Raw genomic sequence first — 22,128 nt, 5'->3', positions numbered from 1 at the left:
GGAGTCATCTGATGGAGGCCTCATGTCACATTTTCCTTCCTTTTATTTCCCTGTGGATGGTTGTGTTTATTGTAATTGGGTTTGCCTTAGCAACCAGTTTTTGCAGGTATCCTAGGGAGGTAATTTGATTATTACTATCATACCCTTTCTATTGTATAATAGAACATTCTGGTGTTGACAGTTGGTAAAACAAAGGTATGGTCTCCTGATGGTCTATATAATTAGCAAATATATTCTGTAGGAGATAAAGTTGCTTTCACTATACTATCTTAAAGTGCAGTAGAGTGAAACTTAAATAAAATTTATAAAAGAAGAATTCATGTAGTAGTATTGAAGTATCTAAAAAGGCAAGTCCTCATTTTTTCCCCATTCCCAACAGCTCCCTTAGTCTCCAAAAGCACCCTTATTCTCACAAGGCAGCCACTGTGGACAGCATGGTTCATATTCTGAGACATTTTTCCTCACGAACACACATGTGCAGACATGTGCACACATATATATGAAGTTTTAAAATAAATAATTCAGAAAATGGTCTTCAGTTTTTTTCTCTTAATATATCATGAATATCTTATGTTAGTACTGTTATTATATAGTTGTTTTAATTGTAGTACAATATTTCATAGTATGGATATATTTAGCTTTTAACTCACTGAATGACTTTGAGGAGGTTGTTTCCATTTTTCCCTGTATATACACTGTTGCTGTGACCATCTTTATGTGTGAATGTGTGTGTGCATGTGTGTGTGTGTGTGTGTGAATTTGTATAGCTATAATAGATTCTTAGTAGTAGAAATGCCAGAATAAATGATATATGCATTTTGAATTTTGTAAGTACTGCTGAACTTCCCTTCAAAAATTACCAGTTTTGCCCTTAAGTTATAAGTAAAACTTGATGTTTCCATAAGAATGGTTTTAGGCTGGGCTTGGTGGCTCATGCCTGTAATCTTGGGACTTTGGGAGGCCAAGGTGAGTGGATCACTTGATGTCAGGAGTTCAAGACCAGCCTGGCCAACATGGTGAAACCCTGACTCTAGTAAAAATACAAAAATTAGTCAAGCATGGTGGCGCGTGCCTGTAATCCCAACTACTTGGGAGGCTGAGGCAGGAGAATCACTTGAACTTGGGAGGCGGAGACTGCAGTGAGCCAAGATCGCACCACTGCACTCCAGCCTGGGTGACAGAGCAAGACTCTGTCTCAAAAAAAAAAAAAAAAGTGTTTTAAAAAAACATGGATAGAATCTCTGATCATGTACAGGTGATCCTTTTTTTTTTCTTAATATGAAAAGTTTTTACCGTTCACTTTAGTGCCAAAGAAGTAGTGCCAAAGAAGTAGTCTTTGAACTTATGTCTCTTAATTAGGAGGAATTACAAATCTCTAGCCCATGAGGAATTTGTTGGGGAATGCAAAAACAGCCAGGTTACTTTTAGCCCAATACCCTTCATCCTCTCTTCACCTCCACATCTTGCCTTCCCTCACACTCTTTGGTCATCTCTGACACCATCCCAACCCTCATAATTTAAAAAGATTGGTGCCAGCTGTGATCAGTTTCCTCGCCCATCCCTCTCTCATTTAACTGGCCTCCAATCTCTCCAGGTTGACTAGAAGAGCTTATTATTCCCATCTCCCCCACAATGGCGTTTCTCATACCTCCCACTGTAAGGCTCTTCAGAGTGTTTAAGAGTTCCGGCTTTGAAGTTGGACAGCCTAAATTAGAATACTGGCCCTTTGCTTTCCAGCTTTGTTACCAGGGGCAAGTAACTGAATGTCTTCAGGCCTCAGTTTTCTTGGTTGTAAAATGTGGACAATGAAGAGTGCCCATTTCATAAGGTCAGGATGGTCAAGGAATAAAAGTGAGCTGCTATTACCATCATCATTGTGATGTGGCAGTTGATAGGAGTCCTTAAGGGCAGCGGTTAAATATTTAAGGAAAATATTTGTGAACCAGCTTTTTTTTTTTTTTTTAAGTCTTTTAAAAATAATTGGAGCCAACTATTCTTAAAGCCTGCAAACATAGTTGATCTCTTTTAATAAATCTGAAGAGTTGGATTATGTAATAGTAAGACTTCCTGAGAACTTTGCACTTAAATATTTATATTTGTGTACTGAGCAATCATTAATACATTTATTAGATAAGTAATGGAAAATAACTTACCTGAAAAGCACTCTGTGTTTTTACTGTGCATTTTTTAATGAGCATTGGAGAATGTACAAATACTTTATTGCTTTTTTCCATATAAAATACATGATTATTTCTGTACATGAATACGTATACTATTGAACTGCTGAAGTAAATTAAATAATGAGATGAATAATAAAGTCAGAAGAGAGGAAAATAATAGAGGAGGGGCCATAAACCCTGACAGGTCTATTTGAGTTCCCTGAGATATATGCTGATGGCAGTGCTGCTTATTTACTTCCTTGGTATTTTGCTAAAAGGAAGGTGGTTTGTTGGGGGAGCAGAACCCGGTGCACATCAGACTTTCCTCTGTCATTAGCCTCCACAGTGAGGAAAATGGCTTGTCCTTTGACAGCTCCTGGAGAGGACACCACAATATATTATGGCAGTAGAATTATGTGGAGTGACCATAGAGGATGGAAGGTGACTAAAGATCTGGCTGTTTCAACTACAACAAAATTGTAAATTGAAATAAAGGCATTAGTTACCCCTTTGAAAGGAGACTTTAATTCAGGATAAAACTTAAATCTTTTCTAAAAAATGTGTTTATTGAGTGTACATCATTTTTCAGAGGTCTTCTAGTTCTCTCCTCTCTACTGTAAAGAAAGACATTTTTTTGAGTCTGAGTCGCTAAAGTTTGTTGTCTTGCCTTTTCCCTCTCAGTGCCAATGGTTGATGTCAGGATTTTGCCCGTAAGACAGGTCGACCAAGGCCTTTGTAAGCCACCGACTTAATGTTTCCTAGCTGTAACAGCAAACACTAAAACTGTAGGAGATGGCCTTCTCTAGGTCCCCAAAAGTGGCTGAATTAATCACCTCTGCAGTGTAGACATCTGCTGCCTAAATTCTGCCTGAATAGGTTGAATTTGAGAAATCAATTTTAACAAAAAGGGACACTGCTACATAAATATAAATTTAAAAGCATTATTTGGAAAACGGTGTTACTGTGGCAGTTGGGTCACAGTTAAGATGAAGATGTTAACTTTGTAAACAAAAGACCTTCACTCTTGTTTTGAATTTGTTTTCCAGCAAAGTAAGATAAAATAAAGCGCTAAGTCTTCAATTAGAAGTCAAAGCTGTGAATAGCTCCATGCACCAGACACAGCATAAGCCAATTATAAACGTGTCTTCATAGCCCAGTTTAAAATCTGCATAATGATGTGGTGGTATCTAACACCTATAAGTAACTGTATCCATGGTGTGAGACAGATACCTCATTCGGTATGGCGTATATATGCTTTATTAGATACACTGGAGAGGTGTCTGTCTGATGCCTCAGGATCATGAATACTTTTAATTATTAAGATCTAGAATGTGCCACCCTGCTTAACATTCTCTCCAAACAGAATTCTACCGTTCCCACCATTTTTATCCCCAGCAAAGATTCTGATTCAGTGGGTCTGAAGTGGTATCTCAGCATCTGTTTTTTACAATATTTTTTCGGCATTTTGATATGCCCTTACTTTTGAGAACTACTGGGGCAAGCGAGTTTGATGTTGGGATAAATCACAACTAAATCTGAACCAAATCAAGCAGTAGACAGGGGACGCCAAAGACTTAGATAGTGGTCCTTCATGTCCATGAATTCTCCTTTGCTTTCTGCCTGTGACATTACATTACCAAGGTAGGCAGGTAAATCAAATTCACACATCCATCTCTGGGAATGAGAGACCAAATTGTTCTACTTCTTTTTCCAACAGATAATTTGACTTTCCCTGAAGGCCTGAAGAATTAAGCTTCAGTAATAAAATGCCCACAAAGATTAATTATACAGTTGTAAATATTATAGCATTTACTATTATAAATATAAATAACAGTAAAAACATGATAGGCTTTAAAACATTTTAATGGACCATTTAATTTACATACATTCAGATTCTGGTTCCTGCCCAATGGTGGGAATATCTAATAGCAAATGTATAAATACATGAGTTATGTTTCTTTTTGCATTCCCTTCTCAAAGCTAAATGTTGAGAGGTTTGTCTTTGATTATAGACAGCCTTTAACAAGTAGACATAAATTTTGCAAATCTTACATTTTATGTAAGGCTTAGGCAACATTGTAATGCATGTAATCAAGACTTGTTAGGATTTAAATAGTTAAAACTACAAGAATAGAAAACCAAATACTGCATGTTCTCACTCATAAGTGGGAGTTGAACAATGAGAACACATGGACACGGGGAGGGGAACATCACACACCGGGGCCTGTTGGGGAGCGTGGGGGGTTAGGGGAGGGATAGCATTAGGAGAAACACCTAATGTAGATGACAGGTTGATGGGTGCAGCAAACCACCATGGCATGTGTATACCTATGTGCATGTTCTGCACATGTATCCCAGAACTTGCAGTAAAAATAAATAGTTAAAACTTAGCATTACAGTTAAATACATGAATTTGCACTTTTGGGGGAAATTATTGTTGTAGACATTAAATTTCCTGGTCTATGATGTATAGGGTACATGTCTTATTCTTAAAATGTTGAGTTGTATATAGAGTGAATTTATGTTTTATTTATCTACTAGTTATCTTTGCTTGCAGTCTTATGAGTAAGTCAGGAAGATTTCTATATCACATGAGCAGATTTCTAATTTTTATTGCTCAGTTAATTTTTTTTCTTACATCATAGAATTTTAGAGTTAAGGAAATGGAGGCCCGAAGAGCTTAAGTTATTTGCTGGAAAATGCATAGTTTTTCCAGACAGTGCCTAGAACTGAAATCTTCTGAATTCTAATCCATCCTCTCAACTGGTATGTAGACTTTGGGCCATTTTTTTTTTTTCTCCAGTGCATTTCCCTCTTGCCCAGTACTATCAAGAAGTAAGTTAATTCTAATACTAGCTTACCAAAAATAAAAATAAAAATAAAATTAAAAACCCCAACTTAATGTATCCATTCATTTTTCTGTTGCTTATAACAGAATACCAGAAATTGAGTAATTTATAAAGAAAAGGAATTTATTTCTTATAGTTCTTGAGACTGAGAAGTCCAAGGTTGAGAGGCTGCATCTTGTGGGAGCCTTCTTGCTGGTGGGGACTCTGTGGGCACAGGGCGTTGCGTGGTAAGGGAGCTGAGCATGCTAACATGCTAGCTTAAGTATCTCTTCCTCTTCTTATAAAGACACCAGTTCCCTCCCATGATAACCCATTAATCCATTAATACATTAATCCAAGAATGGATTAGTACATTCACCAGGGCAGAGCCCTCATGGTCCATTCACCTCTTAAAAGGCCTCACCTTTCAATACTGCCACATTGGGGTTTAAATTTCAACATGAGTTTTGGAGGGAACAAGTATTCAAATTTTCTTAAAACTTGAGAAAACATAATTGATGTATTTATACATTTGCTATTAGATTTTTCTCCACTTGAACCAAAATCTGTATGTATGTATGTAAATTGTCCATTAAAACAATTTTAAAATCTGTCATATTTTAAAAACATATAATAGTGTCTGGGTGTGGTGGCTCACACCTGTAATCCCGGCGCTTTGGGAGGCCGAGGTGGGCAGATCACAAGGTCAGGAGACTGAGACCATCCTAGCTAACAGGATGAAACCCCGTCTCTACTAAAAATACAAAAAAAAAAAAAAAAAAATAGCCGGGCGTGGTGGCGGCTGCCTGTAGTGCCAGCTACTTGGGAGGCTGAGGCAGGAGAATAGCATGAACCCAGGAGGCAGAGCTTGCAGTGAGCCGAGATCGCACCACTGCACTCCAGCCTGGGCAACAGAGCGAGACTCTGTCTCAAAAATAAATAAATAAATAAATAAATAAAATAAAATATATATATAAATAGTGTATTTAAAACCTGTCCAATTTTAAGGAAAAATATACATTGTGTAATTCAAGTTAAGAGTAATTTATGTATTCTTCTATCACTTTTCACTATTAGCATGAAAAAAATAAGTGGAGTATATTCTGAAGTTTTTGGAGGGTATCTGAATGGTGACCCCTTTGCCAGTTCAAGCAGGCCACAGAAGACTAGACCAAATTCAGGTCTACTTAAAATATTTGGCTATTTCTGTGGCAAACCAAGCCCCCAAGTCTTATGTGGATATGACCCAAGCAGCTGAAATGCCTTCAGTCATGCCACAGCAGGCAACCACCATCCAAGTAGTTCTGGGGCAGATCTTGTGGATTTTGGCCCTTGGTGATCGTAGAGAACAACTTTAAAAAATGACAAAAATTGGGAGAAGTAACCACTGTGAGGCTAGATGTTTTTCGAGATGGAAGACTGTATTATTTAGCTCAGTTTATCAGAAGGAACAGTGGAAATGGATGGTCAGTAGCTAATTAGAGTTTTCCCTGTGAAGAGGATAAAGAGGGACATGTCAGATTTCAAAGGAGGATGTTGGGAAGAATTTAAAAATAAAAGTCAAGATTCTATAGTTGTTTGCAAAGTCTCTTTTGATGCATTTATGTAAAGAATCTATAGGTATTTTGTGCAGGGGTGTGTGCATATGTGTCTGTAGCATCAAAAAGATGGGATGGATTAGGGTCTCTGAATTTCTGTGGGATACAGTTATAGACCTAGTAGTTAACTTCACATCATTGTGTGTCCTTAAAGCTTTCTGTAAAAGAGAGGCATGCTAACAAATGCCTACAAACACACCAGTACCCTTCCTTAAATATTTCTTTGCTTTAGGGTTGACAGCCCCTGCCTTGATGACCTCAGGGCTCAACATTAGCTCTAGGATCCTGGAATATGTTCATCAGTAGAAAAAGAGAATCTGGAGACTGGATTTAGCAGTGTTGCTGTGTACAAGTCATAACCAACTTGGGACCTATTTCTCCTGTAGAATGGGGATCATGATCTATACGTGCCTCCAGGGGACATTGTGAGGAGAAAATGAGATAATGTTTATGAGGATGCTTTAGAGTGGTTCTTAACTTTTTAAGTAAGAATTCTTTTTCCAGGGGGGAAAATGTATATGTGCCTTTCTCCCTCCCTCTTTTCCCCCTTCCTTGCAGTACTTGATCTCCTGGTAGTGGCTGGGTGTTAGGAAGCAATGGTGAGCAGGGCAGATACAATTCTTGCTCTCATGGAGCTTCACCTCTATATACTTGTCCAGTGCCTACTTGGAATGACTTTCTCCTTCTTCTGGAAGACTTGGTCTCTCCAACTCTTCCTAAGAGGCCACGCATTTCCTTTGACATCCTTGCTCATTTACTTATGCAGCCTTTAAATGTTGGCCTTCCTTAGGATTTGGTCCTAGATGCTCTTAAACAGTTTACTGCTTCCCATAGTATATCCAGCTTCCTCCCTGAAATCCTCTTCCCTCTTCTCCACTGTCTCAAGGGTATGTCAGATTCACCATATCTAAAACTAAGCTTATGACCTAAACACTGCCCCTCCCGATTTCCAAATCTTGTCCTTTTCTGTTGGTCTGTGTGTCAGCGAGTTTTCCAGTATTCCGTATGGTTGTTTAATCCAGAAACTCATGTCTCTCTCCGTCCGTTCATCTCCCGTACTTCACATATCCACTTACTCACCAAGTTCTTGTTGCATTTATGAAATCTTGTCAGCTTCTCCATTTCTGCTGTCATTGCTGTTTTTCAAGCAACTATCATCATCCTGTGTGCACACCATCAGAATAGCATTATGTATTTTCGCCCCTCAATTCATCCTCCGTATTTCAGATAAAGTGATTTTTTTAGATACGTAAATATATTAACATGGTTCCAAAATTTTAAAAGATGTTTCCTTCCCCCATGTAACTAGGTTACTTGTACTCTTTAAAATGTCCTTCAAAAATATTTTAGGCATGCATAAGGATATACTGACATGTAAGCTCTTTTATAAACCTCAATATTTATATGTATTTTGTTTATTATCATTTTTTATTTGTATAAATTTTGAGGTACAAGAGTAATTTTGTTACATGCATAGATTTCATGGTGGTGTGTAGTCTGGGCTTTAGGGCATCCATCACCTGGATAATGTACATTGTACCCATTAAGTAATTTCTTGTCACCCACCCTCCAACTCTTCCAAGTCTTCATTGTCTATCGTTCCACACACTCCATGCCCTTCTGTACATAAGCTGCCACTTATCAGTGAGAATATGTGGTATTTGTCTTTCTGTGTCTGATTTGTTTCACTTAATATAATGATGTCTTGTTCCATCTATGGTGCTGCATGGATGTGATTCCATTCTTTTTTTTATGGCCAAATAGTATTTCATTGTGTATCTGTACCACATCATTCACTGATAGACACTTAGATTGATTCCATATCTTTGCTATCATGAAAAATGCTGTGATATAACATAGGAGTGCAGGTGTCTTTCATATAATGTCTTCTTTTCCTCTGGGTAGATACCCAGTAGTGGGATTGCTGGATGGAATGGTAGTTCTATTTTTAGTAATTTGAGAACTCTCCATACTGTTTTCCATAGATGTTATACTGATTTATATTCCCACCAACTGTGTATAAGAGCTCTATTTTCTCTACATCCTCACCAACATCTGTTATTTTTTGTCTTTTTAATAATAGCAATTCTGACTGGTATAAGATGATATCTCATTGTAGTTTTGACTTGCATTTCTCTCATGGTTAGTGATGTTGAGCATTTTTTCATGTGCCTGTTGGCCATTTGTGTGTCTTCTTTTGAAAAATGTCTCATGTCTTTTGCTCACTTTTTAATGGGATTATTTGTGGGGTTTTTTTGTTTGATTTCCTTGTAAATTCTGGATGTTCGTTCCTTGTCAGGTGAATAGTTTGCAAATATTTTCTTCCATTCTGCAGGTTGTCTCTTCACTCTGTTATTTCTTTTGCTGTACAGAAGCTTTTTAGTTTAATTAAGTCCCATTTCTCTATTTTTGTTTCTGTGCTTTTGAGGTCTTTGTCATAAATGCTTTGCCTAGACCAGTGTCCAGGAGAATTTTCCCTAGGTTTTCTTCTAGTATTTTTATAGTTACAGGTCTTACATTTTATGATGAGACGTAGGAGTCCAGTTTTGGTCTTCTGCATGTGGCTATACAATTTTCCCAGCACCATTTATTGAAAAGGGCATCCTTTCCCTAGTGTATACTCTTGTGAATTTTGTGGACGATCAGTTGGTTGTAAATATGTGGCTTTATTTCTGAGTTCTCTGTTATGTTTCATTGGTCTATGTGTCTATTTTTATACTAGCACCAGGCTGTTTTGGTTACTGTAGGCTTGTAGTATAATTTGCAGCCAGGTAATATGATGCTTCCAGCTTTGTTCTTTTTATTTATTTGGATTGCTTTGGCTATTTGGCCTCTTTTTTTGGTTCCATATGAATTTTAGGATTGTTTGGTCTAATTCTGTGAAAAATGTCAATATTTGGATAAAGATTGCTTTGAATCTGTAGATTGCTTTGGGCAATAGGGTCATCTTACCTATATTCTTCTGATCCATGAGTATGGGATGTTTTTCCATTAGTTTGTGTCATCTTTAATTTCATTCATCACTGTTTTATAGTTTTTTTGTAGAAATATTTTACCTCCTTGGTTAAATTTATTCTTAAGTATTTTATTTTGTTTTTTGGTACTTACTGTAAGTAGGATTTGGTTCTTAGGTAGATTGTTATTGGCGTATAGAAACACTACTTTTTGTATGTTGATTTTGCATCCTGCAACTTTACTGAATTCGTTTATCAAATTGAATCATTTTTTGATGGAGTCTTCAGGTTTTTCTAGATGGAAGATTGTATCATCCGTGAACAGGGATAATTTGACTTCTTCTTTTCCAATTTGGATGCCTTTTATTTATTTCTCTTGACTGATTGCTCTGACTAGGACTTCCAGCATTATGTTGAATATGAGTGGTGAAAATGGGCATTCCTGTCTTATTCCAGTTCTTCGAATGCTTTCAACTTTTCCCCATTCAGTATGATGTTGGCTGTGGGTATGTCATATATGGCCTTTATTATTTTGAGGTATATTCCTTTTATGCCTAGTTTGCTGAGGGTTTTTTATCATGAAGAGATGCTGAATTTTACAAATGGTTTTTCTGTCTATTGAGATAATCATATGGTTTTTGTTCTTTATTCTGGTATCACATTTCTCAATTTGCATGTTGAACAATCCTTGCATCCCTGGTGTAAAACCCATTTGATCATGGTGTATAATCTTTCTGACATACTGTTGGATTGGGTTTGCTAGTATTTTTTAAGGAGTTCTATGTCTATGTTCATCAGGGATATTGGTCTCTAGCTTTCTTTTTGTGTGGTGTCCTTGTCTAGTTTTGGTACCATACTGACATTAGCCTTGTATAATGAGTTAGGGAGGATTCTGTCTTCTGATTTTTTGAAACAGTTTCAAGACAATTAGTATTAGTTCTTCTTCCTATGTTTGGTAGAATTAGGCTGTAAATCCATCTGATCCTGGGCTTTTCTTTGCTGGGAGATTCTTTATTACCGATTCAGTCTTGACACTCATTACTGGTCTGCTCAGGCTTTTCTGTTTCTTCTAGGTTTTCTAGTTTTGGGGCATATAGTTGTTCATAATAGGTCTCTGATCATCTTCTGTATTTCTGTGGTATCAATTTTAATGTCTCTGTTTTCATTTCTGATTTTATTTGGATCTTCTTTCTCCTTTTCTTGGTTAGTCTATCTAGCACAAGCATCATTAATTGCCTGAAAAGTGGTACACTGTGTATACTTTTATTCTCCTTGATTTTTTTTTCAATCAACAGTATGTCCTGGATATCTTTCCATTGTAATGCATAGAGAGTCTCCACATTCATTTTTATGGCTTCATAATATTTCATGGTAGGAATGTTGAAATTGATGCATATCAGGACAAAACATCTTTTATTATTTAGAGTATTTCTTTCTTCCACTTTGGATAAGTTGTCATGAATTCCCATTCATTACTCTCAGGCAAAAAAACTAAGCTCTTTGCCAACCAAGGCACTCAGTCTGATCCTGCTTCTTTTCTCCAGTATTATCTTGTATTACTCTTCCTCTCATCTTCTATTCTTGGGTTGCATAGATTGCCTTTTATTTCTTCCATGCACCATGTTTTTTCCTGCCTAAGGAAAACTTAAGAACTATGCTTAAGTTCTTCTCACATGCAGACCCTTCTCTCCTTTCCTGACCTTTAGTTCATTTTTAATTAGCTTTTAATCCACTTAAGGCAGATCTCAGCTCAGTGCCATTTCGTCAAGGTATGCTTACCCTAGCAATCCAAGGCCCAGTCAGAATTCTCTGATGATAGAGTCTTCCATCACCCTGCCCTCTTCCTCTGAGCAGTTATTACCATTTATTATACATTTATATATATGGTTATTAGATTGATATTTATCTCAAAAACTTAAAAGAGTGTTTTTCAGATAGTGGGTGGCCACCTGTTATAGCTTATAAAATCAGTTTTAAAAATTGTGACAAGCCCTCTTTAAAAAATAAAATAGAGTAGAAAATATTGAGCCTTTGCTTATAGTAAGGACACTTGCATCATTTTTGCAGATTAATCATATGAACACACAGACACATAAGCATATTCGGCATGATGTAAAATATATTTCTTATTGTGGGTCTTGTTCAGCAAAATTTGAAAGCCCCTGACTAAGTTGTAGATTCAGTGAGGACAGGAATTCTGTCTAGTTTGTACCACTATTCTATCTCCAAGTCTAGCAGAGAGGCTGGCACTGAGTCAGGCACTCAGTAAATGTGCTGACTGGCTGAATAAATGAATGAACATACACTTTTGCAGGCAGGCTCAGGGACCCACTGCCTTCCTCTACTAGGGACTAGTAGACCTTGGTTCTAAGCAGATGTTAGTGATTATTTCTTTGGTTAATTGAGTCTGCTTTAGATCATTAGAAGACAAGAAAAGTAATACAAAACCACACCTACAGATGTATTTTTTTAAGGGTTGATAAGCAGATGAAACACTGAGGATGAACAGTTTTTAGATCTAATTTTTTTGTATTACTTATTAATCTTAGACCTTAAAATACCATTTTATTTTATTGGCAAATAATGAAACAATCTTTACCTCCCTAAATATCTGGGTAGTTTTTTAATTTCTAAGGTAGTCTACACACATAGGGCTTATTACTTAGCTGCTATCTTTGTGTGTACTTCAGCAATAAAATATTTATGCAGTTTGGCAAGGTGATACTACAACCTGGTTTAATACAGCAGCTGCACTGCCTGTTCCCATGTGGCTTGATTTCCCTTTTTAATCTTCGGTTTTCTGCAACTAAAGACTTATGTCAGCATGTAGTTTATACAGCAGCAGATAATGGTGAAAACTTATTGAATTAACATAGTAAAGAGAGAAATACTCTGCTAAGTTTACTTGTCTCTTATTTTTCTAAAGTCTTTGAAAAACATTTTTTCCAGCATGGCCTACACAGCTTTATAAACATCATGTATTTACAATGAAACACTTTTGTGAATTTGATTTTTTAGAGAAAACTCATCTCCAGAGATAGTAGTCTCTGAACCTAAAAAATAGAAATATCTCAATTCTAAAGTAATCTGCATTTGACTTAGCACAAATCAGGAAAGTTCTGGAAATAAGAGTGATCCTTGTATTTAGTTTGTCACAAATTTGTATGTATAATTGAAATTGAGATTGAATTAAAAAGTAGGCAAAAAGAGTCTTAATTAATCCTTTTAGCGCAGAGTTTTTATCTAGCCTGTGTGTTATTATTTTTCTTTCTATTTCTAGGTGCTCCTGATCCAACAGCAGGTGCTAGTATAGATGATGAAAACTGCTGGCACTTAGATGAAGAGCAGGTTCAAGAACAGGTTAAACTGTTCCTTTCCCAGGGCGGGTACCACGGATCAGGGAAGCAGCTTAATTTGCTCTTTGCAAAGGTATGATTGTCTATTTCTAAAGAAATATTCTAAATATATACATATATAGGGACTATCTAAATATGATCATGTCTACAATAGGATAAAGCCTCTTTTAAAAATTAAAGAACAGGGTCTTAGTTGACCAATAGAAACTTTTGTATTGTAATGCAAGCTATTTTTTCCTTAGGTGATCTTAGACAAGATATGGGATATTTTTGTCTCTCTCAGTTCCTATCAATAAAATGGTGATAATTTATACAATTTTGAAAAACCTCTTAAATAATAAAAGCAAAATAATTAACAGTGTTATTCAAAATGCCATTTTTTTCAAGTTTTTCCCTTTGTAGTTAATTTTCCCAAGACAACTTAGTTTTATAATCCCTAAAATGTGCTTTAATTATTTAGTTTAATAATGTCAGTATCTGTAAGTTAATTTCAAAAGCTTGAGTTTTAGAGTCATATAGATCTCAGTTTGAATCCAAGTTCTAGATCTTTCTAAGTATATAAACCTTGGCAAATTATTTGTTAATTTTCTCATTCAGAAAATTAGCTAATAATAACATATCTCCTAAAACTGTTGTGATAATGGTGTTAAATGATGCTGTCTACTGTTCATCTTCATCATTAAAAATTGATGGCTCAATAATTTAAATTATCTGGGTCATAAGTTCCTTGTGAGCGGAAGCTGTGTGTTTTGCTTTATACAGAAGTTTCAGTACCATACACACATTTGTAAATACTGGATAAAATGCTTTTTGAATAATATTAAATCATTATATTTTCATTGGGTGTATAGTCATCATTATGATTAATGTATTAACATTGGTTTTAAAGGAACAGATAGCTGTTCATTGATGCTTTTGTTGAATATCTTCTCTAATATTTGTTATAATTAAAAGATTTTTTTTTTGTTCAAAAGAATTAGAGTAAACCCTGTTACTGGGTATGGCCAGGAATAGTGTATTCTGCTTAACCAATACCATGTTCATAAAGATTTTTCCTGTATACCATATGTAGATTGCCAATTTCCCCAGAATTAGATTACAATAAAATACATTTAACTCTAATACTACTTTACACATGATTTAAGCATTCTTTGGTGATTCACAGGCACTTCAAACTCGTGTCATGCCTCTGTGTCAACAGTCTGAAAATTAATTACCATTAGGATATAGATGTACATGAGTGCTGGTTAAATAGAGAGTTCTGTTTTATATACTTAAGAGTAAAGTGTTTATTTTCATTGCTGTTGCTGTGTAATAGGTTAGAAATCTACCAGAAAAAATAAACATTAAATCAAATCCACAAATACTAATAATGTAAAAGGTTTAGTATATTTAGACACACAGGAAGTATTTCATATATTCTTATGTTAGAAACAGTTCAAAAGATGTATTATTAGCCTGGTGTGCAGTTGTTCTTTTTATCCCTATATATTATATACACATTATGTATGCCATATGAAGTAATAGCAACCTCTAATTTTGGAATTAGCTTAACTTGAAGTTAAGACAGATACGGGTTCTGATCCAAGCTGTTCCCCTTGTCCATTGGGCGAGTTATTTTACTTCTCTGAGGCTTGGTTTTATAATTCATAAAATGGGGATTATAATCTGGCCTATTTTACATGGTTGTTGTGGAAATTAAATAGTAAGTATCAATGTAAAACTCTTTAACATTGTATCCAATAAATGGCAACTCCTTTTCTTCCTCCATCTTCACCTGTTAATGAGTTTTTAGTACTTTGATATTGGGAACAAACTCCTTTATAGGAATACTGAAGTAACGCTCTTGGAAGCACAACCTTTGTGATTCAGGGTAGAAGTGCTTTTGAGTTATTTATAAAGCTCAAATTCTAAAGCAGGTGAGGAATTTACATTTCTTGAGGGTGCAGACCTCAGGCAGGATCTATTCTAGATTTGGGCTGCTTTATTGAAGATCTACTATTTTCTCCTTTCCTTGCCCTTCACATAGAGAGTCCTGAAAGAAGGACCAACCACCCCACCTTTTCTACTGCTTGTGACCTTGCTCCAGTAATTTCTTACGGGGAAATTACAGCTGAGATTCTTACTTATTGAATACATAGCAGTATACATTTTTGAAGTGGATGGATTCATTTAGGGCTTGCTGCAGAGAGGCTTACCCTTGTGTTTCTTTTTTCCTTTCTTTTATTTGGGAAATGTAGCACAAGAGTAATGGACAAAACTTAAAGTTCCAACTTGAGAGGCAAAGTTAACTTACTAGATCTGTGGTTATTATTCTGCTTCATGGATCACCCATATAGAGCAGGAGAGTTCTTGAACTTAACAGGCCTGTCCATTTTCTTTTACCATTGCAAAAACAACCCCATCTGAGTGAATAGAAGTATGCTGCTGCTCTTTATATAAAAAACTTAAGTGAGAGAGAACCTTTATGCAATTACTAATTTATCTCAAAAATTGAAGGATTTGCACAACTGCGAATATACTAAAAACCATTGAATTGTACGGTTTAAATTGGTGAATTGTATGGTATATGAATTATGTCTCAACAAAGCTGTTCCTAAAAAAACTAAAGGCCAAGTGTTATTATTATACACATTATCAGATCTACTTAGAAGATTTCTTGAGTTCTCAATGGACTCTGCATTAGGCTGTGCTTCTCTGATGGTAAGTACAATCAGTTGGAGAGTCAGGAAGGTGCCAAACGGTTTGTCCTGTTTGTTTTGATATTGTATTTCTTTAGGCTAGCAAACTTATGGCATCTTACTAAAATTATGGCATCTCATTTTATGCAAGGAAACAGCAGCACCTTGCTTAAATCTGTTTTGGTATACTAGGTGGGTTCAGATACCTGTTCCCAGTGCCAGATTTTACTTCTGTGGTTTGTCAAAGCATGAATGCCTACTTTGTTGGAGTGTAATCTTGAATCACAAAGTGTACTTGGTTTAGATAAGAGAGATACTTTGAAGGAGAATTGGAAAAAAAGTTTCTACTGGACATATGAAACACGATTTACTCACCTTAATCAGTGTGTAAGACCCAACCAGAACATTTTTGTAATTGAGAGCATTTTTTCTTCATATGGATTCTAAAATATAATTCAAAATAATTAATGGTCATTTCTTTGATTAAATTGCTATTTAGGGTAGGGAGTGGCTTTAAATTTTATATTTTGTTTGCTTAAGAGGGCTGGTATGGAGGCTTGACATCTCCCCGCCTATCCCCCACCACACACACACACACACACACACACACACACACACACACACACACACACACACACACACACAGAGAGAAACAGAGAAAAGTGGTGGTTTGTCTCTTGTGTTGCTGTGGGGTTTTGTTGTGTTTTTGTTTTGAACAATTTTCTAAAGGTCTGTTTTTCCCCACTAGGTGCGGGAGATGTTAAAGATGAGGGACTCCAATGGGGCCCGCATGTTGACCTTGATAACAGAGCAATTCATGGCTGACCCTCGCCTGTCACTTTGGCGGCAACAAGGCACTGCAATGACTGACAAATACAGGCAGCTCTGGGATGAGCTGGGTAAGCATGTTTCCTCACAAATTACCATTGATTTGCATATGGATAAATACCATAGTCAGATGTTTCAAGAACATGGTCGTAGTATTGCTGAAGAGAGAGCTGCTCATGCATGGAACGTGTTGCCAATATATAGGTTAGAAGCATAGGAGGATTTAGAACTTGGGCTGGCATTTACAAAAAACAACCTTAGCAGGGTTTTGGGGGAATTGCCTGATCTCGAGGAAAGTTAAGTGCAGGAATCTCCCTTTAAGTATTTGGGGAAAAAAAAGCTGTATTATTTTTAAATAGCAGTTTTATATTGTAGAGCTGGTTACTTATTTCTAGGTTAATATTGTAATCGATTCAGCTAAAATTTAGAGTCTTTCTTCCCCCTTCTCCCCACACTGGAATTATTAAGATTAGTTGGATATTCATTTTATTTTTGGCTGCTATAGATTTAAATGAACTGTTGATCCTCAGAATGGAAAAATACAGCAAATTCTAATATTTATTGCTTCCTAAATTCCTGGTGGTTAAAGATACAAATATAGCAAGTGTTCAAAAAAATGAGAAATCCACTAGTCATGTTCATTAAAAGAATACTGGGAATTTTGTTTGGATGAGTCTTGGTACCCAATGTTCATTGCTAGGGAAATAATGAATGATGTATTTATTATCTTGTCTTTTTATTAAGAAATCTATAAGTGACACCTGAAATTTTGACAAATATATCAGTACCTGTATTAATTTTATGAGAAGTAATGTTGTCTATATTTACTAGAAGATCCTAGTCTCAGTGAAATTTTTCTTGGCTAATGATGGACCACATCATGCTGATTGATCCCAGGTGTAGTCTAAACCAAACGATGCTGTTGTCCATGAAGACACCAAATGACCATAACTGGAAGGGGTATTTGAGATTAGCTGTTTTACAGATAAGGAAACAAGTTCCCAGAGGTTAGGAGACTTCCACAACATGACACTGTGTAATCTAGGGTTATGCAGCAAGTTGGTAAAGGATGTGATATCAGTATATTCTTTTTCCTATTAATAGGATATACGTTCAGAAGTTGGCTGTGGACAAGTTTGCTACTTGTGAACTATTAGATATTTGTTGACTTTTTCCCTGGCAATTTTCTTAAGTATCTTGTAATAACTTAATCTTGCTGCTTTCTTTGAGTCTCCTGAAATAATGGTAGTGCCCTTTCCCCCTAATCAAAATGTAAATCAATCTGTAACTACAATAGATAGTTTCGATGTATTAGAATGATGTTTGTGGGGCACAGTGTGGTGGTTAAATAACACAAGTATAATGCATGGTTTAAATAAGTATTTTCATAAAATCCTAAATGTTTTACTTTTCAAGTAAACCTTTTTCAGTTTTGTAACTCTAGTATAGACTTGATTGGTTAGATGGTTTATAAAGTAAAAAGGATTAGCATTAAGAAAACTATAATGAAGGGGATCATTTAAGGAAAAATTATTGAATTAATATTAAATGAATGCAATTTAAAGAGCTTTGGTACTTAGAGAAACTTAGAATTACAAACGACTGTTTAGGAAGAAAATACCAACTAAATTTTTTGGTTACCGAAAAGGGTACTGGTGGTACATACAGTCAAATAAAATTTGCAGTGTTCACATTTAATTCATGGTCAAATGTCACTTTTCCAAGTGGGTTTTGAAAATTACGTACCTTAACCCTCAATCAGAAGTATAAATTTTTATTAGGTGGAAGTTTCCACCAGCTGATTCTAGTTATGCCCTCTTATGGACTACTTTCTAATTAAGGACCAGGCTTTATACAAATTCTTTGATTTCAGTCCAGCATAAAGACCACAACTTCTTGTCCTGTGTGCCCCCCACCCACCGCCCAATCATTACTAGACTGCTAGAAATTCTCCTATGTACTCTGATGGCAAGCAGAGGTCACTTGCCATTTTAATGGGGTCTAAGTTCTGTGAAGAATCTCACGTAGAAGTAACAGTAAGTAGCACATCTTAATATTCATTCACCAAAAAATTAACTGAAAGTTGCTTCTGGACTACAAAAGGAAAGGCTTTTGCTTCTTAATAAAATGGGGGAATTTGACTGTGCCCCTACACAGGGCTCACATTGCTTCAAGGCTCTGCTTTGGAATTAAATGCTGAGCACTGCCAGATGCCAGACATTGAGAAGAGGCTGAGTTTTGTCGGCAAATGGGATCTGCAAGTTAATTGGTGTTTTCTGCAGGCTTCTGGCTGTGAAATGAAATTGGAAGCCCTTTAGCCACATGGATAATACAGGACCTGAATACAAATGTCACATGTCACCATCAGGACCCACTGTGAGACAATAGTGTTCCCACTCCAACACCGCGCCATTACAGATCATTTAAATATGGGGATTACATTTAAACTAAAAGCCCCATTTGCCTTTTACTGCAATTTAAATGTCCTCTTAGCAAAAGCTAAGTGACAAATTAAATGAAAAAAATGCCCACATTTTTAAAGCTGTAATGCAAAACAACCTTTTATTGCTTCTCATGTGCCACGAATGAATCATTATACTTGTCAACCCTAAACCAAGCCATAATTGGAGCAGCTACTGTTATCAAAGTGGGGCCGCTCTGTGACAGCTTAATAAAGCTGAAACTGTTAAATTAAATCTCAGATGCTTAACTCCTTAGCACTGGTGGATTCGTTGGGTCCATTTCTGGCAGTGACCAGTACACCAGGAAAAAAAAAAAAAAGATTCCTGGCATGAGAGCCTTAATCTGATGAAAGTGTACAAGTGAGAGTATGCTAGCCAAGTAACTCTGCTTCTTGGCAGATGGATTTGGAGCCATCAGATTGTCAGCCAGAAGATTACAAAATCTTTTTCATATGGCCCAGTGTCCCCCTCCCCAAGATTTACAATTTCCTGCTTACGTGTGATCTATGAAAATTTAAGTGTTGATGTTTCAAAATTAATTGTAAAAGTAACATTTATTTTAATTTTTTCTTTCTTTCAAGTGAATATATGAAAACTTATTTGTGGTAGCCACAGGCCCAATTTCTTCCCCCCATGCTCCAGCTAACAAAGGGACTGATTATTCTGTTTTTCTTTTCTAATATAAGTGCCTATGACATTCATTTGGTATGAGTTAACTTTTGTGATTTACTCCCTGATTTTCATAATGTAGTATGAAATAGGTACAGATGCATACTCTTAAGATCCTGTTTATTGCATCTCAGTTACAGATACATTTATCTTGTACATGAGTCAGTTTTTCAAATATTAATTTTACTTTCTCTACATGGTGTTCATTTTCCCAAACATATGCCAGTGTTCTCAAGATGAGTAATGTTGTATCATAATCAGCTATAAGAAAAGGTATATATTAAAATAGAAAGCCCCATTGCAATGGTAGAGGTTGTACCTTTGATAGAAGCTACATATTTAGTAGAATCTATAGAACACACACCTCTTGAATTACATTCTTTATTCTGTGACATGCAAATTTTCTGGAAAGCAGATCACAGAAATAACCTCTGGATTTCCAAGAACAACCCAGTGCGGATTGGGGGTGAGCACACCTACTGTTAGCTGTAATGGCTGTCTGTTCAGCACACTTAATTACTGTGGGGGTCTAGGGATGAGGGGATACACTGTAACCTCGCATCTGTGTTGATGGCTCTCTTTTCTTAAATGTATTCCTAGACTGCAATTTTACTTTGCTTCATAAAACTATAGGTTGTGGCTGCCAGTCTATTAAAACCTAAATAAAATGATGTCATTAGAGGAAACAGTTAAATAACACTTACAGTTTTATCATAGGGAAATATTCTTAAATTTTTATCTTCAACTGTTACGTAATATGTTTTTCCCCAAGTTTTAAACACTTAACTTTCTCTCGGAGCTGAGTCACGCGCTTTGCTTTCTAGCATATAAATCCTGTTTCTTAGGGAGCGGGTGGGCTGCCATTGCAAGAGCCTTGCTGCGCTGAGCTTTGCTCATTCAGTTCACAAGAACAAGGTGGCATGTCTCAGAGTTGTTTTCACGGCTTCTCATCTGGAGACCTAATTCTGTGTGAGCAGAAATAGCCAGAGTTAGATTTTTTTTCTAGTTTGAATTTCATTGTATGATTAGTTTGACCACTAGTTATTAAGCAACAGCTATAATGTTCCTTGGTAGGGTGCTAGATAGATTGAGTGGTATACAGATTCAGGACACTTAGAATTAGAGTAAATCTAACTATGTTTGGCAGTAGAGAACACAGCCTACCCTTTGAGACTATATTTTTTGAATTAACCTGCTCCATGGACGCAAATGCTGTTCCATTTTCCATCCCAGACTCAAATAGTGATTTTTCTGTAACCACCTACATTATTCTTGAATAAGGAGAAAAACATATGCTTAAGTCACACATTCAAAATGATACTTTTAAGTAATTTAGGACAGTCTCTGTGTACCAGAAGTAAGATTCTAAAGGCTCTGCTTTACTCTGCTTTATACGTAATTGTGGAGAAATTTCTGGGGAATGCTGTCTTACATCTTTGAAAGCAATAGGCTTAATAACTGCCCCCACCAACCCCCCCATCCCTGTTTTGAGCTTCTTACTTTAGTTGAGTTATTCAAACTAACTCAAGCTTGCCACATTTTACAGTTGATGGTGGTTAATTAATGGCTAAGGAGCAACTGCTTCTTTTTGAGAACTGGAAAGCTTACCAAAATGGTTCCCCATATACATAGTTACCTCTTTGCTAGTACCATGAAGAAAAAGCAATTCCGAGAGTTCCCTTGCAGCAACAAGATGTCGGTACACACTTGGTAACTTCCAGATAGCTGGAAGTATAGAATGTAATTCTAATGAACCACATATCAGGATTGCTTGTCATCTACCTGTTTGTCTTCCCTGGGCATAAGGAGAGGACAGCTTTCCCACAACATAACACTGTCAGTGCTATGTTGTTAACCTTCTTTCCAGGAGTCTTATTGTGGTCTCTCTGTCAGTGTGTATGAAGCACTTGGCTATGTCTAGAGGAACAGATGTATTAGATATTTGATTTTGGGGTAGGTGATAGTACCGGTAGCAAGGAGGGGGTAGAGAGATGAAACATTAGGAGATGTGATAAATAAGAACAGCCAAGAATGGATGAAGGAGAACTTTGATAGAGTAATTTCATTACAAATTAGTACAAAGGTTTGTAGAAACCAAATTTAATATGGTTTTATAAGACGTTTATGGAGGTGTGTTGCAGGGAAGAAGCAGTGTGAATACTCCAGAAAAAAGAAACAACCTGAACAAAGACAGCAGTGGGCTCAGTGGAGGAGAGTAGAGAGCCTTCAAACTCATTATCAAAACTGTTGAGATTTTCAATCCAACCTTGCTGTTCTGTATTGTTACTTAAAAGTGGAGAAGAGGGAGATGGTAGACAGGTATCATAAAACCTGGATTTTTGCTTTATTTCTCATTTTGGTCTAGCTCCTAATGATAACATAGTTGCCAACACTTATTTGTCAGGAACTGTGCTAAGCACTTAATGCATGTGTTGTTGTATTTAATCCCTGAAACAATCCTGTGAAATAGGTCCAATTATTTGCCCTAATTTTACAGCCAATAATACTGAGGTTTAAGGAGGCTTGATAACTTGCCCGAGGTCGCAGTAGCAAAGCAGGAATTTAATCCCAGGTGTCAGTGACTTCAAAAACA

At 36.3% G+C, this 22,128-nt stretch overlaps 1 protein-coding gene across 1 annotated transcript in view; it reads left to right on the top strand.

Moving 5' to 3' along the window:
- The window catches only part of ZSWIM6 (zinc finger SWIM-type containing 6), a 211,161-nt gene that overhangs the window by 142,941 nt on the left and 46,092 nt on the right, over positions 1–22,128 (top strand). The window contains exons 3-4 of the mRNA XM_031003380.3: positions 12,820–12,968; positions 16,325–16,475. Coding sequence (XP_030859240.1) covers positions 12,820–12,968; positions 16,325–16,475 — 300 coding nt within the window. The remainder of the gene's footprint in view (positions 1–12,819; positions 12,969–16,324; positions 16,476–22,128) is intronic.

Source organism: Gorilla gorilla, chromosome 19 (genome assembly GCF_029281585.2).
Source record: "Gorilla gorilla gorilla isolate KB3781 chromosome 19, NHGRI_mGorGor1-v2.1_pri, whole genome shotgun sequence".
In the NCBI taxonomy this organism is placed as follows: Eukaryota; Metazoa; Chordata; class Mammalia; order Primates; family Hominidae; genus Gorilla; species Gorilla gorilla.
Note: the sequence above shows the minus strand (reverse complement) of the source record. Positions and strands in the feature narration are given on the sequence as shown.